The 22,301-nt window shown below is 42.7% G+C and overlaps 1 protein-coding gene across 1 annotated transcript in view; it reads left to right on the forward strand.

The window, feature by feature from the left end:
* ddx1 (DEAD (Asp-Glu-Ala-Asp) box helicase 1) overlaps positions 1-3,583 on the forward strand; it is a 41,522-nt gene extending 37,939 nt beyond the window's left edge. The window contains exon 26 of the mRNA XM_048530417.2: positions 3,237-3,583. Within this exon, the coding sequence (XP_048386374.1) occupies positions 3,237-3,367 (131 nt within the window). The 3' untranslated portion in view covers positions 3,368-3,583. The remainder of the gene's footprint in view (positions 1-3,236) is intronic.
* The last annotated feature ends 18,718 nt before the right edge of the window (positions 3,584-22,301 follow it).

Consider the following 22,301-nt stretch of genomic DNA (forward strand, 5'->3'; position numbering starts at 1 on the left):
GATTGTTTCATAAACCTAAGCTAATTTGTTTTTAAGGTTCGTGGGAACACATTTGATACATAGAACATAGAACAGTACAGCACAGTACAGGCCCTTCGGCCCATGATGTTGTGCCAAACGTTTACCTTAATCCTAAGGTCTATCTAACCTCCACCCTGACTTTATACTATCATCCATATGCCTATCTAATAGTTGCTTTAAATGCCCCTAATGAGGCCGACTCCACTAGCCTTTCCGGCAATGCATTCCACGCCCCTATCGCTCTCTGAGTAAAGAACCTACCTCTGACGTCTCCCTTAAATCAACCTCCAGTCACTTTAAAACTATGCCTCCTCATAATGGCTAACTCCACCCTAGGAAAAAGTCTCTGGCTGTCCACTCTATCTATACCACTGATCATATTGTACACCTCTATCAAGTCACCTCTTATCCTTTTGTTGTTCTAAAGAGAAAAGCCCTAGCATTCTCAACCTTTCCTTGTAAGACCTTCCCTCCATTCCAGGCAACATCCTGATAAATCTCCTCTGCACCTCTTCTAACACTTGCACATCTTTCCTGTAATGAGGCGACCAGAACTGGACACAGGACTCCCAATGTGGCCGAACCAGGCTTTTGTACAGCTGGAGCAAAACTTCACAGCCCTTGAACTCAGTCCCTTTATTAATGAAAGCTAACACACCATACGTCCCCTTAACAACTCTATCCACCTGGGTGGTAACTTTCAGGGGACTGTGGACATGAACCCCAAGATCTCTCTGCTCCTCCACACTGCCAAGAATCTTTCCGTTAACACTGTATTCTGCTTTCAAATTTGTCCTTCCAAAATGAATCACCTCACACTTGTCAGGATTAAACTCCATCTGCCACTTCTCAGACCAGCCCTGCATCCTATTAATGTCCCTTTGTAACCTAGAACAGCCCTGTGCACTATCTGCAACTCGACCCACCTTTTTATCATCCGCAAACTCAGTAATCCACCCTTCCGGTCCTTCATCCAAATCATTTATAAAAATCACAAATAGAAGAGGACCCAGAACAGATCCTTGTGGTACACCACTCGTAACTGAGCACCATGTTGAATATTTTCTGCCCACTACCACCCTTCCCTTCTATGGGTCAGCCAGTTTTGAATCAAATCTGCCACATTTCCCCTGTCCCATGCCTCCTTACCTTCTGCATGAGCGTACTATGGGGAGTCTTATCAAACGCCTTACTTAAATCAATGTATACCGCATCCACTGCTCTACCTGCATGTGTTTGGTCATTTCTTCAAAGAATTCAATAAGGTTTTTGAGGCATGATCTACCCCATACAAATCCATGCTGAGGTACAACGTACAAGGCCATTTGAGGTGCTAGCATTCATGTCGATGATCTGACATGTCTTGCAGAGGTTGGCATGGCAGGGTTGGGTGATGTTGTAATCGGTGACCTGAAGGCTGATTAGTTTGCTGAGAATAATGGTCTGCTTAACGTTTGGCAGTTAGTTGAAGGTGAGAAGCAGAGATGTAGGGAAGACCTTGGCAAGATGCTGACCATCATCGATGACGTGTTGAAGGTTGTGGAAAAAATATGGTGTAGTTTCTCTGCTCCAGGGATGTACTGAATGACAAAGGTACTCTTTTCCTCATATCCTGTGTCATATCCTCTTCTGAGGAGGTCGGCAGTTTATCGTTGTGATGAGCTGGAACTGGCGATTGCTGAAGTTGAGCATCTTATCCCATTCTTATGAGGACATCTTCCAAAACCTTTTGGAGTCTGTTGCGTTCCTCCTCGTCTGTGTATGTGCAAGGGATGGCTTCTTTAAACATGTTTAATGTGGAAGCTAGAGAAGTACAGCATTCTGAGGTTATCAGTAGACATGCTACAGAGTAGGGTACTGAGATGTCCGTCCTTGGAGATGCGTGTGTCCCAGAATGAGAGTAATTCTGAAGAGTCATCATGCTGCTGATGGGATGAAATTTGTTGATGATGATGTGTAGTTGCTTCAGTGATTCCTTGCCATGACTCCAATGAAAGAAAATGTCGTCAGTGTATCTGGATGAAGAACTAGTTGTCGAAGGTGAAGACGTGGTCAAAGATGAAGTGGATGAGTTGTAGCATGGCGTCTGCAAGCTGGCAGTTGCTGGTATGGAATACTGAGGTTATTGCAGTGTTGCTGCCATTGTGTGGGATGCTGGTCTAAAGTGCCAAAACATCCATTATCTCCAGCACCACCTTATTTTTAAATTTTTTTTTGTAATTATCTCTCTGCCTCACTTTTTAATTGGATTTTAGGACTTCCCTTCACTGGTTATTCAGCTGTTGATGTTTTCCCCACCATCTAACACCCTTCGCCACCCGTAGAGACTTACCTGACACTTGACTCACACCAGTTGTAAAATCTTTCAATCACTGTACCTATAAACTCTATCTACATGCTGTTTTCTCTCTCTGCAACTGACCAAGGGATTGTGCTCTGAAAGCTTGTAATTTCACACAGATCTGTTGGACTTTCCACATGGTGTCATGTGACTTCTGACGTTGACTGCAAAACCATTATCATTTGTCGGGGAAAAAACTGCTATCCTTTTATCAGGTGACTTCATTGCGACTCCAGACCCACAGCAATGTGATTGGCTTTTAACTATCCTCTAGGCAATTTGGGATGGGCAATAAATACTGGCCCAGCCAGCAATGCCCACATCCTGTGAACAAATATATAAAAATTAAGTTCTAACTCCTATCCTTTGCCATAACCTGCAAAGGTTTTCATTGGCTGGACTGAAAGTGAAGGGCTAACCTGGAGTCTACAATTTGAAGCATGTCGCACATTATTTCCAATTTTATAAATCTAGGAGAGGAAGTCAATTTAACACAAAAGCCATACTCGGGACAAATGATTTTCACGAAATTAAAGAGTAGCTGTTCAGTCTGAAGCTAGGTGAAATCATCTTCTGTGGAATGAGATGGTACCTTTTTGGTGTATTCTACTTGGTCTACAATCGCTATTTTCCGTTGTTAACAAAATGACTTTTTTTATATATACACTTAAGGGTGCCATTTCCAAATCTTCATTTGTGCTAAGTATGTTCATTGAGTAGCACCCATTAGCTCATAGCATCAGCAATAATTTTGCTTGCTATGACTGGTGAATGTTTGTTACGGTAGTTGAGGAAACTTAATGAGCACACACTGACCAAGTAATTTAAACTTTTGTCTTAATTTTAACTTTCCCTGCTCTTTTTCTCTTGGCAGGTGGGACGTACAAGGGCCACGTTGATGCTTTAGCATCTACAGTACAAGAGTTGGCTGCCCTTGAAAAGGAGGCTCAATCCTCTTTCTTACATTTTGGCTATCTTCCCAATCAACTTTTCAGACGCTTTTGATTGCATTAAACTGAGACAGATACTACAAAGAGGCTGACAACTTATAATAGAAGTTTAAGAATGTTTATTACTAAGTAGTGACATCTCAGAATTGTTAGGACACTACTGTCTGTCAACAGGTTAATTTTTTTGATGCTTAAACACATCTACACAACTTAATGGCATGATGAACCATCAAGCATTGGAATTGCTCGAGTGAATAAAATAATAAAATCATCATGGTTTGTGTGATTTTTGTAAAATATATGTGAAAAGACAGCATTATGTTTTTCCAACACTTTCGGTCTCATTTACAAAGAAAAGTAATCTTAATCGTATTTTTACGATTGGGCAAGTTCCATGATTGCCATTAGAATCATGAAGAAAATGTTCCTAAAATCATCAGCTACTTGCATTTCAGTTAATGTTAATAATAGACTTGCTTTTAAATCAACGGCTTGCTGTCTCTAGTCTGAATGGGATTGTATGATGCCTTTCTTGTCTTGCCTGTACCACCACTCCTACCAACCCCGGGAACCTGTGGCATAATTTCAGCTTGCACTGATTTTAAATGAAAGCTTCCTTTCACTGCTGTCAGGACCTTTTGTTAACCGCCATAACATGGCATGAAGACAGCTGATTTTAGAATGCTAAATGGTCCATTCTGAAGCATTCTACATCTGTAAATTTGGAGCGGCATTGTATTCGATGAAGTTTGGGAAAATTTATTTTGGTGTAAACTTAATTTTAATGGGCTGCTGTCAACATTAAAATTAAGTGGGAAAACATGACCCTAGTCCTCTCGCTGTAAGACTGTCATAACTGCAATCTAAAGGCCTGCTCTAGACTCATGCCCACGCCCTCCAAACTGAGAGTTGTAGCTAGACTACATTATTCAAAGTGATAAAAAGAAATGCAAAAATTAATTGATTACTCAGCCATTCTCCTGTTTTCTTGCTAGAAGTATAGAAAATGTATCTATATTTGGTGGTTGTCGTTTGACCATAAGGATTGCATTCTTATAAATGGCAGCACATGAAGAGAAATATAAATCCACGTTAACCATGTCACTTTCCTGGACTAAATCACACACTAAATCAGTAAAGTGTGGAGTACAATACTGCCTTGACTAGCTCACCATAAGTAGAAATGAACAAGATCATTTAAAGGCTGTAACAAAATTAAAGTGAATACTCTTGCAAGCAATGCTTTTTTTGAGTTTATGTATCTGCATTTGAAGAGTGTTTAGGATTTAATATGTGTCATCACTTTTAGCGCTGCCAACTTCTGGAAGGTAAAACAAGCAGAATTTTGCAATAGTAGCTTTTAAAGTAAATTTATTTACTTTGTTCTAAGTCAGTGATATCAATAGGATCAGGGAGCATGGTTTTGACTGTTTCTGGGGAAATTCTTGCGTTTAAGCACATAGTATATCAATCAGTTAACTAACCTGATCGGCTGTCTTTCTAGCTTTCCCAAAGTATTGGAAATGAGTCTAGAATAAACAAATGCAATACAATCGATTCACTGGAAGCTTAATTGAATGAGCTATTTCAAATTATAACTGAGTGATGTAGAAACTAGATACTTATGCTGGAGGGACTCGTTGCCTGATTTATATTTAATTCCTGCCAAGGTCTACAGGTGATCAATGATATGTTCAGCACTTGGCTGACCACAAAGGACACAACACATGATGTTTGACATCAGAAACAAATGCAGTCTACTTGACTGGTGTCACTGGATACACTGCAACCTGAAGAGCTGAGTGTTAAATAGTATTTACATGGTGGTCTTTATTGCTCTTGGGTGTTACCTTCAAACTCTACATCTACCACAAGGAGGTCGGCAGTGCAGCAGAAAACGAGGAGATGGAACAAAATCTAATTTTATAATTGGTCCTCTCTGCCCCCACCTGTGATTATGTGATTGTGTTATTTATATCAATCTACATGAAAGATTGCCAGTATCTCATATTAAGCTAAGCAAAAACATAAATATTCCTACATACCCTTCTCTTGCTAAGGTAGGTTTCTAAACCAATTCTTTTTAATTTAGGCTGACCATTTTATATTTCTGTCATTAGCAAAGAGAGTGACTGGGAAATTTGTTGCTGTAGCAACAAATATTTTAAGATCCACTGAAGCTGTGCACTGTAAATAAAGTTCCTCTGCTCCCAGAATCATACCAAATGTTGAAGTTATGGTATGCATCGCAACCCAATTCAACTGACCTTCAGAACAAGGTTGAGAGAAAGCAAGCACCAGGTTTCTGAATGATCCAAGAATTATCTTTTATTGCAAGTAATTAGACTACAGTTACAAGTGAACAGATACAAACTATTGGTATATAACAGTCTAACTAAAACTTTAATTCCCAAATAAACTCCCATTGGGAAGACACACAACAATTAGAGAAAATAAAGTATTGGTGAAGGTAGAGAATAACTAGCAAGTCAGTTTAGTGGTCTTTGCTTCATGCTTCTGAAACTGAGATAATCCATGTTTAGCTAGCCAGGCTCAGGGTGTTCGTTTGTCTTCCTCTGGAAACTTCCACTTGTCTGTTGGAAGTATAGAGCAACTAATTCACTTGGGAACTGTCTGATCTATCAAATTTAAATTAGGTGTATTGCTGCAGAGAACAGGCAGGTTCTGCTCAGGAGATCAACAGCACACCCTTCTGTGGCTTTTTCTGTAACTTGTTTCCGGTTTCAACCTGTTCAGTTTGCTAAGAAGCAATCAGCTCCCCTTGTAACCACGTCCCCGGTTCCTGTTCAACAGAACATTGCAGGAACCCTAGTCATTAAAAAAAAGTTCACAAAAGGTATTGAGTTCCTTGTTGTGAAATTATGCAGCCGCCCTAGTAAATCCCTGTTTGTAAAGCTAGTCTTTCTCCTTGCAGTCCACAGTTTTTTTTTAAAGACACAAAAATAAAGACATAATTCTTACAGTGTATTCAATGCTGTACAAATAATGCTGCTAGACTTTTAGATAGTGTGCTCTCACTATCAAAGTTATGTCCATGGAACTTGTCTATGTCCCCTTCTTGGTACCAGCCTCTCTATAAAGTAATTATCTGTCATCACAGTAGCTTTTCTGGTTTACTGCTTCACAAGCATAGCTCAAATAAAATAGTCCCAGGTTTTAGGTTGTTATAGACATTTGGTTTTAACATGGCCACATTTTTTAAGGAGTGTTCCTTACATCCTGTTTCCATTCCCAATTTGTCATTGCTGCCTCTTACCCCCACCATTACCTCTCTCCACCTTTGCCCCAGCATTGCCCCCCAGCTTGCACTCCTCCTTCAGTATGTCCCTGCCTAACTGCTCCCTTTGCCATTAAAGACATTTCCTTCTGATTTAAGTTCTGATCTTGCCCTGAAGGACTCCATCCAAAGGCAGAATTTGGTCAGTGCAGAGATGCTGATGTTTCCTGAGCTAATTTATGTTCATAGAACATAGAAAAGTACAGCACAGTACAGGCCCTTCAGCACACCATGTTGTGCCGTGGAATAATCCTAATCCAAAAGTAAAATAACCTAACCTACATTCCCCTCAATTCACTGCTGTCCATGTGCATGTCCAGCAGTCGCTTAAATGTCACATGATTCTGCTTCCACGACTTCCACTGGCAAAGTATTCCATGCGTTGACAACACTCTGGGTGAAGAACCTCCTTCTAACATCTACTCTATACCTTCCTCCTAACACCTTAAAACTATGACCCCTCGTGGCAGTCAATCCTGCCCTGGGGAAAAGTCTCTGGCTATCGACTCTATCCATGCCTTTCATTACCTTGTACACCTCGATCAGGTCACCTCTCTTCCTCCTCTCTAGAGAGAAAAGTCCAAGCTCAGTCAACCTCTCCTCGTAAGACAAGCCCTCCAGTCCAGGCAGCATCCTGGTAAACCTCCTTTGCACCCTCTCCAAAGCCTCCACATCTTTCCTATAATAGGGCGACCAGAACGGGACACAATATTCCAAGTGTGGTCTCACCAGGGTTTTGTAGAGCTGCAGCATAACCTCGCCACTCTTAAACTCAATTCCCCTGGTAATGAAAGCCAAAACACCATATGCTTTCTTAACAACCTCATCCACCTGGGTGGCAACTTTGAGGGAGCTATGCACTTGAACACCAAGATCCCCCTGTTCCTCCACACTGCCGAGAATCCAGCCTTTAACCCCATATTCAGCATTTAAGTTCAACCTTCCAAAATGCATCACTTCGCATTTATCCAGGTTGAACTCCATCTGCCATTTCTCAGCCCAGCTCTGCTTTCTGTCAATGTCTCGCTGAAGCCTGCAATAGCCCTCGATACTATCAACGGCACCTCCAACCTTTGTGTCATCAGCAAACATACTAACCCACCTCTCAACCTCCTCATCCAAGTCATTTATAAAACTACTAAGAGCAGAGGCTCAAGAACAGAGCCCTGTGGGACACCACTCAGCACTGACCTCCAGGCAGAATACTACCATCTACAACCACTCTCTGCCTCCTGTCAGCCAACCAATTCTGAATCCAGACAGCCAAATCACCCTGTATCCCATACCTCCTGACTTTATGAATGAGCCTGCTATGGGGAACCTTATCAAATGCCTTGCTGAAGTCCATGTACACCACATCCACTGCTTGACCCTCATCAACCTGTCTTGTGACTTCCTCAAAGAACGCAGTAAGATTTGTAAGGCATGACCTGCACCTCACAAAGCCATGCTGACTCCCTTTAATCACGCTATGCTTTTCCAAATAGTCATAAATCCTATCCCTCAGAATTCTTTCCAAAACCTTGCTGACCACAGACATAAGACTGACTGGTCTGTAATTTCCAGGGATTTCCCTATTCCCTTTTTTGAAAAGAGGAACAACATTTGCCTCCCTCCAATCTTCCGGTACGACTCCCGTGGAGAGTGAGGAAGCAAAGATCTTCGCCAGCGGCTTAGCAACCTCCTTTGTCGCTTCCCGGAGCAACCTAGGATAAATCTGGTCTGGCCCTGGGGACTTATCTATCTTAATGTTTGCCAAAATTTCCAGCACATCAACTTCCTCAATTTTGATCTGTTCAAACCTGTTTTCCTGCTCCTCAAAGCTCTCATTCGCAACAAGGTCCCTTTCCTTAGTGAAAACTGAAGCAAAAAACTCATTTAGGGCTTCCCCTATCTGCTCAGACTCCATGCACAAGTTCCCTACGCTATCCCTGATTGGTCCTACCTTCTCCCTGATCATTCTCTTATTCCTCACGTATGAGTAAAATGCCTTCGGGTTCTCCCTAATCCTTCCTGCCAAGACTTTTTTGTGTCCCCTCCTGACCCTCCTCAGCCCACTTTTGAGCTCCTTCTGAGCAAGCCTGTAATCCTCTAAAGCTGTGCTAGACCCTTGCTTCCTCCACATTACGTAAGCTGCCTTTTTCTTTTTGACAAGAAGCACCTCTGTACCCGTCATCCAAGGCTCCTTAATCTTACCCCTTCTTACCTGTCTCAGAGGAACAAATTTATACATCACTCACAACAACTGCTCCTTAAACAGCTTCCACATGTCTGCTGTGCCCTTTCTGTGGAACAATTGCTCCCAATCTGTACTTCCCAACTCCTGTCTGATAGCGTCATAGTTTCCTTTTCCCCAGTTAAATATCTTCCCCTGGTAACTGCTCCTTTCCCTTTCCATGGCTATGGTAAATGTGAGGCCGTTGTGGTCACTATCACCAAAGTGTTCTCTCACCGCGACATCTGACACCTGTCCTGGCTCATTGCCGAGCACCAAATCCAAACTGGCCTCCCCCCTCGTCGGCCTGTCCACATACTGAGTCAGGAAACCCTCCTGAACACACCTGACAAAAACGGCTCCATCCAAACCATCTGCACTAAGGAGGTTCCAATCTATATTGGGATAGTTGAAGTCACCCATAACAACAACCCTGCTATGTTTGCACTTTTCAACCATCTGCCGGCCTATGAGTTCTTCGATCTCCCCACCGAGCTCCTGAGATTGTGCTGTGTTCATCCAGCTACACACTTTATATCTTGGTCTCTTTACTGACCTGAGTTAAGAAAAATTTTGAGAAACACCCAGGCATACCATATGGTGGCGCTGTTGCTCCAGCACAGGCCAATCTTTGGAATTGCACAGTGTTGTCATTCATTTTCTTCAGAGTCGTTGCCATGGCACTGCCTGAGTGCTTTTCTTTAAATCCTACAAGGTTTAATTGCTTGCTCATGACGATTGTGACATAAAATTCCCATATGCCCTTCAACAATTTGACAAGTGAGCGTATGCTTTCAGTAGATCACAGTTCAGAACCAAATTCATACTCCTTACCTAACACATCAAGGAAGGGTAGCTTATTTGGATGTTCTGTTTCAATGATAACTTTGAGTGCAGGATTGAGTTTATTAAGCTGTATAACCCATTAAAATACAGTATTCCTCATATACGAAGAAGGGAATTAATTTGCTGAAAACTGCATTGTGCATTTTCCCATGTAAATCTACTATATTCATGTATTTACAGAATGAGTATCTGATAATTCTGCTAATCATTATTTGCTAATTATATCTGCTAATTAAGGAAGCTTATTGTATTCAGGTTCAAACTCACCCAATAAAATTGCATGATTTACTAATATCCTATTGCAGTTATGAGTGCAAGCTAAAAAATTGTACATGGCATTTCCACATTTTCTCTGGATATTGTGGAAAGCTTGGGGAAATTACATAACCTTGTACTGGAAAATCACAAGATTTCTGATATGTACTTATGATTGTGCCATATAAATCCAACTGCATTTAAATTTTATGACAAAATTATAGAAACACATAGGAGGACTGACTACTTTAGCTACTGTCCACCAAGAATACAGTACAAATAAGTGCATTTACTTGTAAAGGTGTGTCTGAAAGGTATAAACGTGAAATTTTAGGTTATCTATTGTGTGCACAGCTATGACTGACTTGCTGAGTGCACCAAGTTCTTTGGAACAAATAGCAAGGAGGCATTCATAAAACATGCATTCATTTATTCTTGTACTTAACTCATTCTGTTGATGCATGGACATTCTAGCTTTATGTGGACAAAATGCACAATAGTGTTCAACCCAAAACATTTATTCCCTTCCTTCTAGATGAGAGGAATACCCTGTTTTAATGGTATATACAGCTGAACAAACTCCATTCTGCACTCAAAATTACTAGTGAACTGGAGCAATAAAATGAGCTTCCTTTCTTGATGTCTTCAATATGAAATCTGAAAATGATTCTTAACTATGGTCTACCAAAAGCATACATTCACTGAGACTGTAGGAGCTGTCAATGCTGGAGAATCTGAGATAACACGGTGTGAAGCTGGATGAACACAGCAGACGAAGTAACATCAGAGGAGCAGGAAAGTTGATGTTTTGGGTCGAGACCCTTCATGGGTCTAGTCCCGAAACGTCAACTTTCCTGCATACATTCACTGGCCAATTTACTTATGGGAATTCCTACATTCCCACATGACATGAGATCAATGTCATTGGCTACCTCATGAATAGTGCCCTTCACCATCTGCTAACAGATAAGCTGGATTCTGAGGTAAGGGCATACCAAAGGACAAGGTGTGTGACAACGACACCCTGATCAAATTATAAGGAGATAGCAAGAACTGCAGCTGCTGGAGTCAGAGTCAATACAGTGTGGAGATGAAAAAACACAGTAGGTCAGGCAGCATCAGGAGAGTCAATGTTTCAGGTTGGGACCCTGACTCCTGCTGAAGTGTCCTGACCCGAAATGTCAACTCTCCCGCTCCCCTGATGTTGCCTCACCTACTGTGTTCCTCCAGCTGCACACTGTATTGACAATTATCAAATTATCACCAGTCTATCACAAAAACCCATGAAAAAGACCATGACCACCACTTATGACACTGAGTACTGCACAGTCTAACTCAGGTTATCTGGGAATGGGAAGTGGGCTGAAAAATATAAACAAGTGAAGCTAGTTGTCTCATGGTGGTACAATGCAGTAAATCCACAAATGTTTCCTCCCACTGACAGGAAGCTGCCACCATGCTAAAACGACTGCCACACAAATGAGAAATATGATGGGATTCTAGTGCCAGTGTGATGCCAGCTATGTAGGCGATACATTCCAATGACTGGTGGGTTGTATCAAACACCACAGCCCATTGACCATTCAGAATGGATAGCAGGCCACTCGTGCCCCACCAGTCAGTGCTTGCAAGCTTCAGAAAAGCACATCCCCCGTGAGATGGGATTCTGCTATTTGAAAGTGTTTGTTAAATAATCTGTCCTGGCCCACCCATGTTGAAGGAACAACAGTGCCTCAGGGCACTAAGGAAATTTAGCATGCCCATAGGACTCCCACCAACGTTTATAGCTGTGCCGATGAAAGCATGCCATCTGGATACATCCTAGTTTGGTACAGCAACTACTCTGCCTAGAACCATAGGAAATCACAGAAAGTTGTGAACACAGCCCAGTCCATCACACAAGCCATCCTTCCATTCATTGACTGCATCTACACTTCTCATTGCCTCAGAAAGGCAGTCAACATCATCAAAGACTCCTCCCATCCTGGTTATAATCTCTTCCAACCTCTTCTGTCAGGCAGAGGATACAAAAGCTTAAACACACGTACCAATAGATTCAGGAACAGCTTCTTCCCTGCTGTTTTTAGACTTTGGAATGGATCTCTCTAATTTTAAATCTGACGTTGATCTTGCTTTTTGTGCACCTACTTTGCAACCTTCATTGTATTCCTCACCCCTGTTACCTCTGTATAGTATGATCTGCCCATGTTGCATGCTAAACAAAACATTTCACTGTATCTAGGTGCATGTGATAATAATAAATCAAATCAAAGACACAAATATGGCAGATTTGGTACAGAAAATACTACTTTGATCATCGCAACAGTGCATTTGAAGGATTGGATCCTGAATTCCAATCATTCAAAAGAAACTCTTTGTAATAATCTGATATTATTTCTTCCTCCATTTGGACAGTTGCTTTCACAGGATCATGTACACGTGTATACTGTGCAGATGTTTCTCCTCTAAATCTCATGATGAAGGGCCTTTTGTGTGTCCAACAACAGATCACAGCGTCAAAGTGGTCCCCCTTAAATTGCCAACTTCAAAAGGTGTGCAGCATCTTCCCAAGATTTCACACAGAACGGCAATTTTTACATTTCTCACTGTCTTTATTGCCATTATGATGTTCTTGGGAATAAACAGAGAGCTTCAGACAAGGCATTCATAATCAAAACTGTTTAGGGTATTAAGACATAGGTTTCCTTTATTCTCCTTCTATTTTACAATATGCTATAACTTCCACTATCTTCTGCTTCTGTTTTTTTTTATTTTTTGGGAGAATTACACAATGCAGAATGAGGCCATTTTGCACATTGTAACTCTCTTACTACTTCCACAGAAACCTGCAATTTTTTTTGTTTTCAGGTGTATATTTAATACCTTGTTGAAAATTATTCTTAAATCAGCTTCTGGCAGCGCATAAAAATAAATCTCCCGTCAGTTAGAATCATAGAAATGGTATGGTTCAGAAAGAGGCCTTTTTTCCCATTGTGTCTGCACTAGCCCAAAAGAAAAGCCGCTCATTCTAATCCTTCAAACATGTGATCCATAGCCTCGTGGGTTGTAGCACTTAAGACGCAGGTGCAAGTTCCTTTTAAATGAGTTGAGGTTTCTACCTCCACATTTGATCAGGGCTGAGACATGTCTCAAACCCATTCTCTTGTTTTCTCCCTTGTACATTGACCACTCAAGAAAACAGATCTTTCCTTTATATCTATCAAGATCATTCATAATTTTGAACACCAAACCATGTCAGCCTATCTACTAGTTTCTCATTGTGATTCTCAAGGCCTGGCAAAAGGTGTGGCCCTTTCAGCTCCCTCCCTCCCTCCCTCTCCCTCTCTTTCTCTCTCTCTCACAAGATAGCCTCTGAATTTATATCCATAATCATTAGTTTGGCTGGAATAGATCTTTTTTCAAAGAAACAGATTGGAATTAAAAGTTTGATATGCCCCATAGGTAATTTGAATTATAATCTGTGGGCATGAGCGGGAAATTGACCAAAAACTTATTAAAATCTATGGAAACTTCCATTGCACTGCCTTCATCAATCCTCCTTGTTACTTGCCCAAGACAATTCAGTTTGGTTAGTAAGACATGACCTCCTCTAAACAAAATCTGCTGACAATCTCAGATTAATCCATGCCTTTCTAAGTGCCAGTTTATCCTCAGAATTGATTCTAATCATTTGCCCACCGCCAAATTCAAATTATTTGACCTACAATCATTTGATCTATCCCTTGCACACTTTTGAAACAATGGTTTGAAATAATGTTTGCAGACCTCCAATATTCTGGTCCCTCACTTTTACCTCGTGGGAATTGGAAAATGATCTTCAGAGCATTTACAGTTTTTTTCCTGCCTTCCTTTAACATCCTGATGCACAGTCAATTTATCTGTCTTCAAAGACATCAATCCCTCCCAGCGCATCATGCCACATTATCCCTCTTTTATCTAATACTTCACACTCTTTCGCTTTAACTAGAATATCTGCATCATCCCTCTCCTTTGTGAAGAGAGAGAAACAAGTTACTCATTGAGAATCACGCTCATATCTCCTGCATCAACACGAAAGTTATCTGATAGGACTTACCCTTAGTTATTATATTGCTCAAAATATCTTGATTAAATTAGGGATGACAAAGTGTGGAGCTGGAGGAACACAGCAGGCCAAGCAGCATCTTAGGAACACAAAAGCTGATGTTTCGGGCCTAGACCCTCCATCAGAAAAGCAGGAGAGAAAGCAGCAGAAAAGCATCTTTTTCTGATGAAGGGTCTAGACCCGAAACGTCAGCTTTTGAGATCCTGAGATGCTGCTTGGCCTGCTGTGTTCATCCAGCTTCACACTTTGTTAGCTCAGATTCTCCAGCATCTGCAGTTCCCATTATCTCTGGTTAAATTAGGACTTCCTCAATTTCAGCTGCCATATTAGGACCTTTGATTCCTTAATTTCTCTTTTCACTTCAAACTCTACTTTCTATACTCCTTTAGATATCCTACAGTTTAAAGAATTGCTATTTTGGTGACAATTATGAGCTTTCTTTCCCTGTTTTCTCTTGCCCAGAATGGTGCTGGATATGATGTAGAGGTGCCTATGTTGGACTCGGGCGGACAAAGTCTTTGCTTGATGAAGGAGCAGCGCTCTGAAAGCTTGTGATTTCAAATAAACCTGTTGAATTATGGCCTGGTGTCGCGTGACTCCTGACTTTGCTTCTGGATAACCAGAGGGCTCTAGATTTGGCAAAAACACCCTGTTTCTTTACAGACACACATCTGTTTTCCGTCCATACAATCTCACTTTTGAACACCTCTCACTGATTGTCCTTCGAGTAATTATATCCAGTCCAAGATTCCTTTGTCAATTATCTTAAAACATTCTCCTCTGGCTATTGACCCTCCTGCCAGAAGTTGCCCATCTTTCTCCTCAGCAAAATGCATCATAATTTCTAATAAATCTCATTTAATCTTAGCTTCCCTGGGGAAGCAATCCTCACTTCTGTCATCTCTACACAATACTGAAGCCTCTCATCATTGACACCTTTCTAACAAATCTCCTTTGTTTTCTTTCCAAGGACTGGATTTTCTTCCTGAAATGTGCAACCAGCCCAGAAATCCACATGTACCTTGTACAGAAGTAACCTTGTTAAGAACAACTTAGAAAATCCCACAGTAAAGCACATCAAGATCTTTAACAGTCAGGATGGGGATTACCCTAAGGTCCTCACCAGTTCCATTCCAAGTTTATCTAGTCGGGGAAAAGAGTCCATGATTGTCTTTAGCATTCAAGACAACTTGCGGCGCACGAAATGGCCTTGTGTTGAAATTTGCTTGACCACTGGCAGTTATTGTGATAGAAGGTTACTCAGAGCAACTTTTTCTCTAAATTTGCACCCAACTATCTGTGAGCCTATGCCTTGATCTTCACCTGTGACCCACACTAGCTCTTAGAATCAGAGAATTCCTTCAGTGTGGAAGCAGGCCATTCAGCCCATTGAGTCTACACTGCTCCTCTAAACAGCATCCCACCCAGACCCACCCCACCATCCTATCCCTGTAGCCTGCATTTCCCATGGCTAAATCACCTAGCCTGCACATCCCTTGATGCTACAGGGAAATTTAGCATGGCCAATCCAACTAACCTGCACATCTTTGGACTTTGATGGAGAGGTATTCCTGGTCAGATGGGGTGTTGACCAAGACCTAAGTACCAGTTGAGGGCTAATAAAATGTGAGGCTGGATGAACACAGCAGGCCAAGCAGCATCTCAGGAGCACAAAAGCTGACGTTTCGGGCCTGCTGTGTTCATCCAGCCTCACATTTTATTATCTTGGAATCTCCAGCATCTGCAGTTCCCATTATCTCTGATACCAGTTGAGGTCTAGAGTGTTGGGAACTCCCAATCTGAGGTCGAGTTCCACCTCCCATTTAAGCCAATGCTTTTCTGCTGGTGTGTGTTTGCTAAGTTCTGTTATAATGCATTGCAACCGAGTTTGTGTCTGTTCTAATGAATTTGCACTGAAATTATGGCAGAATGGTAAACATTGTTGGCCTAAAATGTAGCTTAGTAAAAACTGCAGAACAACTACAATTTGTTGTAAATTTAAACAATGCATTCATATGGGTAATTTAGGAAGGATTTAGAGTATGCGTAGAAAAAAACTAGATGAAAACAGAATTTTCAAAGCAGCCCGCAAAATCTTGGAATTCCTTGCATTGAAAACATAATTTTATTTAATAATCTGATACCCTTGTTGTAGACAAATAGAATCTGTGTTGTGGTGATATACTGAATGTTTGAGTCTTTGTCATAGTTGGAAATTAATCCCTGATTTTTAACTCTTAAACAACTGTTTTTCAGATACAAAAATGGACAGCAATGAATTAATTTTATTTCCCAATGCAATGATTTAAGGAAAAGATATACAAAGAATCAAAATGCTTCCCCAAATTATTTCAATGATTTTTTGTTTGTGTCAAGGAATGTATCCTTTTTCTTACATTTTCAGCAAGCAATGACAACCCCCTGCCAAATATTTTACAGGCTTATGTAGAATGTAGCTTCCTGTATTCTTCAATTCAGTGAAATGAAAATCACAAGTGACTACTTCAAGTGTTTGGACTGCACTCCTCACAGAATCATGACTGTCTACAGCACAAAGAAAGGCCCTTCGGCCCATTGAGTTTACACCACTCCAAAACAACCTCCTAACCATTCTGATCAGAGATAGTGGGAGTTGCAGATGCTGGAGAATCTGAGATAACAAAGTGTGGAGCTGGATGAACACAGCAGGCCAAGCAACATCTTAGGAGCACAGGGCCTAGCCCCGAAACATCAGCTTTTGTGCTCCTAAGATGCTGCTTGCCATGCTGTGTTCATCCAGCTTCACACTTTGTTACCTAACTATTCTGATCCTATTTTCCAGCTCCTGCCCCTAGCCTTGTATTCCTTGGCATCACAAGTGCACATCTAAGCTCTTTTTAAATGCTATGAAGATTTCTGCCTCTGCTACTTTATATTAGGGTGACTCAGCGTTTACCACTGCTGCCACATGGTGGAGGGACGTAAGTTCAATTCCAACCTCGGGCGACTGTGTGGAATTTGCATGCTCTTGCCGTGTCTGCGTGAGTTTCATCACACAGTCCAAAGGTGTGCAGTTTAGGTGGATTGGCCACGCTAAAGTGCCCATAGCATCCAGGGATGTGTAGTTTGGGTGGATTAGCCATGGGAAATGCAGAGATAGGGTAGGCAGGTGTGGGATCCTCTTCCGAGGATTAATGTAGGCTTGATGAGCTGAATAGCCTGCTTCCACGTTGTAGGGATTCTATGATTACTCTCACATGGATTGAATTTTATATTCCCAACACTCTCTGGGTGAAAAAGCTTTGCCTCACATCCTCTTGAAACCTCCTGCCCTGTACCTTCAATCTATGCTTCCTGGTCATTAATCTCTCCCTCTTTTATTGAAAATATTTCTGCTAGCAAGACTTAACAAGCTTTTCTTTTCGAAGTTACAAAGTAGTTTTTGGATGGAAACCCTGAAATAAGGATAGACCACTCTACTGGCATAAATTAGTGGGACCAGTCTGACGTAATCCCGTTGAGAAAAACTGGGAAATGCAGAAAAAACTGAGCTAAGAGATATTTGAGATTTTCCTGAGGTGAGCATACAAGACTGGAAATGCAGAACTTCCAGCATGTAGAACCATCCTGTAGTTGGGATTACAACTCAGACTGGTTTAAAGCTCTTCCTTCTGTCACTAACACAATCAGTTTGGGACTCAATGCATACCTTAATGGTTTCAAGCTGAATGCTTTCAAAAGTCATTATAGGGAGAGGGGGCATACTTGAATAGTCTGAATAACAATAACATTTACATTTCTGAAAATCCAAACGACTGTATTGTGAAAAGAATGTTATTCCATTAAAAAGGAATCTTTTGAAAAGAGTTTCCTTGCCCTTTACCAATGTGTTGGAGACCTGGTTTTTCCAGAACACTTAGACACTCGGGCATTTCTTATATTTCAGGTGATGTTGCCAATTAATACCACTTGGTGGCAGCTGTGAGCTAAGAACAGCTTCCAATTTATTGAGATAACAAGGTGTAGAGCTGAATGAACACAGCAGGCCAAGCAGCATCGGAGGAGCAGGAAAGATGGCGTTTTAATTCTGGGCCCTTCTTTCTGAAGGAGATATAGACTTGAAATGTCAGCCTTCCTGCTCCTTTGATGCTGCTTGGCCAGCTGTGTTAATCCAGCTCTACACCTTGTTATATAAACTCCAATATCACCTCCCTGCTCGTTTCAGCTGTTCCACACCCAATAGAAGCAAGTATCATGTATGCATTTTTCACGGCTCTGGTAACTTGTCCCACCACCTTCAGAGATCTTCAGATCTTCAGAGAGAGATGTGTCATAGCACATCTGAACAGGGTGGTTAAAGATATCCATCAGACACTCAGAAAAATATTAAAGTAAGAAAAAAATCTGTTCCCAACTGAATCAAGCTACCTAGCCAATGACGTAAACTCTTGACCATTTTGTCAAAGCTCTTCTGGTGCAGGTGCTTGTAACACTACCAACTGAGCCATAAGACCCAGTTTCAAGCCCCACTGGTCCTGTCCTGTGTGGTAATATTATTGGGGGTGGCACAGTGGCTCAGTGGTTAGCACTGCAGCCTCACAGAGCCAGGGACCCAGGTTCAATTCCAGCCTCGGGCGACTGTCTGTGTGGAGTTTGCACATTCTCCCCGTGTCTGCGTGGGTTTCCTCCGGGTGCTCCGGTTTCCTCCCACAGTCCAAAGATGTGCAGGCTAGGTGGATCGGCCATGCTAAATTGCCTGTAGCGTTCGGGGGTGAGTGGGTTATGGGGGATGGGTCTGGGTGGGATTCTTCAAGGGGCGGCATGGACTTGTTGGGCCGAAGGGCCTGTTTCCATGCTGTCGGGAATTAATTACCAAATTACCAAACAGTCCATGAAAAGAAAAGCTTAGATCAATTTTCCTAACATCAAATAAGGGAACTTTCTTAGCATTCCATATTTCAGGAAAACGTAATGGGATCATCAAGAAAATTCAGAGCATCGCAGGTATGGTTAATGGGTTTGCAGGTGACACAAAAATTGGAGATGTAGTGGACAGCGATGAAGGTTACCTTGGAGTACAATGGGATCTTGATCCGATGGACCAATGGGCCAAGGAGTTGCAAATGGAGCTTAATTTCGATAAATGTGAGCTGCTGCATTTTGGAAAGGCAAGTTAAGATACTTTTACACTTAATGGTAAGATCCTAGGGAGTGTTGCTGAACAAAGTGACCTTGGCATCCAGGATCATAGTTTCTTGAAAGCAAAGTCACAGATAGACAGGGTAGGGAAGAAGGCATTTGGTAACCTTGCCATTATTGGTCACTGCATTCAGTATAGGAGTTGGGAGGTCATGGTGTGGCTGTACAGGACATTGGTTAAGCCACTTTTAGAATATTGTGTTTAGTTCTGGTCTCCCTGCTGTAGGAGGGTGTAAGCATTCAGTAAAGATTTACAAGGATGTTGCCAGGGTTGGAGGGTTTGAGCTACAGAGAGAGGCTAAATGGGCTGGGGCTATTTTCCCTGGAGGCTGAGGGGTGAACCTTATTGACGTTTACAAAATCATGAGAGGTGTAGTTAGGGTGAATAGCCAAGGTCTTTATCCCAAAGCAAGGGAGTGCAAACAAGAGGGCATAGATTTAAGGAGGGAGAGGAAAGGTTTAAAAGAGACAGAAGGGGCAACATTTTTTACACAGAGGGTGGTGCACATATGAAATGAGATGCCAGAGGAAGTGGTGGAGGCTGGTACAATTACAACATTTAAAAGGCATCTGGATTGGCATGTGAATAGGAAGGGTTTAGGGGGATATGCTGTAAAGTGGATTGCGTTAATTATAACATTGGTAGGCATGGACGAGTTGGACCGAAGGGTCTGTTTTCATGCTGTACAAGTCTATGACTCTATCTTTGTTAAAGACAGGTCGCATTTGTAACCCTTGTTACTGTGTCATGTGGTGGTAGATGGTAATGTGGAGTTTCAGATTGTGAAGCTAACAGTCTGAGTTTCCCTGGAGTTTCATGTCACAGTGCTTGTCTATTGATGGCCTCAACTACATCATCACTCCCATGGATTGACATGCTTGGTTTCAAGCACCACAGAGCAGGCCACTGGATCAACTTGGATCAATCCATGATCCTGGGTCATAGGCCTCATCCCAGATTCCGAGAGCGTTCACATATAGAGGTAAATATGTTTCCAGAGCCAAGAGGGGTCCAAACTCAACCCCTAAGTTGGGATCTGATCCTGATTACAGAAGTCCTTGAATGGGAGCAGGTCGTAAGAGACCAGGAGAAGGCATCCCTGCTCCTTATCTCAATTGATCTGTAAGATTTCCTGAGGCCCAGGTTTAATGCAGTAGTCTAAAATTTTTCTGGTTGAAAAATAATGCATGGTAGTAGTCATACACTTTAACTTGGGCTTTCAAATGAAGTTTGATAAAATGCTATACATGACATTTTTAAGGGGAGTTAAATTTCATGGAAATACTAATAATGTAGATTATAAACTGACTTTGCGATAAGATAAGGAGATGGTAGTAAATGGAAATATCTGTCTATTGGGAACATAGAACAATACAGCGCAGAACAGGCCCTTCGGCCCTCGATGTTGCGCTGACCTGTGGCCTAATCTAAGGCCATCCCCCTACGCTATCCCATCATCATCCAACCAGCAGAAATCTATAGCAAGGTGTAGAGCTAGATGAACACTGCAGGCCAAGCATCATCAGAAGAGCAGGAAAGCTGAGGTTTTGGGTCTGGACCCTTCTTCAGAATTGGGGCAGGTTAAGGGGATTCTGAAATAAAGACAGAGGGAGGTGGGAGGCGGATAGAAGATGGATAGAGGAGAAGATAGGTGGAGAGGGGATAGACCAGTCAAAGAGGTGGTGATGGAGCCAGTAAAGGTGAGTGTAGGTGGGGAAGTAGGTCAGTCCGGGGAGGACGGGCAGGTCAAGGGGGCAGGATGAGGTTAGTAGGTAGGAGATGGGGGGTGGGGCTTGAGGTGGGAATCCCTCTTCCGCACCTACACTGGCCCTAAACCCCACCTTTTCCTCCGTTGCTTTGATGACTGTATTGGTGCCGCTTCATGCGCCCACGAGGAGCTCAAACAGTTCATCCACTTCACCAACACCTTCCTCCCCAACCTTCAGTTCACTTGGGCCATCTCTAAAGCCTCTCTCTCCTTCCTGGACCTCTCTATCTCCATCTCTGGCAACCACCTAGAAACCGATATCCATTTCAAGCCCACCGACTCCCACGACGACCTAGAATAAACCTGCTCCCACCCACCTTCCTGCAAAAATGCCATCCCTTATTCCCAACTCCACCACATCTGAGGCAAGGCATTTCACTCCCACGCATCTCACATGCCCTTGTTTTTCAAGGACCGCAACTCCCCCCACTCAGTGGTTGAGAACGCCCTTGACCGTGTCTCCTACATTTCCCGCAACTCATCCGCCACAACCCTTCCCCGCAATAAACACCAAAAGAGAATCCCCCTCATCCTCACGTACCACCCCACCAACCTCCGGATCCAATGCATCATCCTCTGACACTTCCACCATCTGCAAACCGACCCCACCACCAAAGACATTTTTTCCTCCCCACCCTTATCTGCTTTCCGGAGAGACCACTCTCTCCATGTCTCCCTTGTCCACTCCACACTCCCCTCCATCCCCACCACACCTGGCACCTTCCCCTGCAACCACAGGAAATGCTACACTTGCCCCTACACCACCTCCCTCACCCCTATCCCAGGCCCCGAGATTACTTTCCATATTAAGCAGAGGTTCACCTGCACATCTGCCAATGTGGTATACTGCATCCACTGTACCCGGTGTGGCTTCCTCTATATTGGGGAAACCAAGCAGAGGCTTGGGGACCACTTTGCAGAACACCTCCGCTCGGTTCGCAATAAACAACTGCACCTCCCAGTCGCAAACCATTTCAATCTCCCCTTCCATTCCTCAGTTGACATGTCCATCCTGGGCCTCCTGCAGTGCCTCGATGATGCCACCCGAAGGTTGCAGGAACAGCATCTCATATTCCGCTTGGGAACCCTGCAGACTAATCCTATCAATGTGGACTTCACAAGCTTCAAAATCTCCCCTTCCCCTTACCGCATCCCAAAACCAGCCCAGCTCGTCCCCCACCTCCCTAACCTGTCCGTCCTCCCACCTATCCCCTCCTCCCATCTCAAGCCCCTTCCCCAACTCCTACCTAGTAACCTCATCTCACCTCCTTGACCTGTCCGTCCTCCCTGGACTGACCTATCTACTCCCTACCTCCCCACCTA

This window comes from Stegostoma tigrinum, chromosome 4 (assembly GCF_030684315.1).
Source record: "Stegostoma tigrinum isolate sSteTig4 chromosome 4, sSteTig4.hap1, whole genome shotgun sequence".
Taxonomy (NCBI): domain Eukaryota; kingdom Metazoa; phylum Chordata; class Chondrichthyes; order Orectolobiformes; family Stegostomatidae; genus Stegostoma; species Stegostoma tigrinum.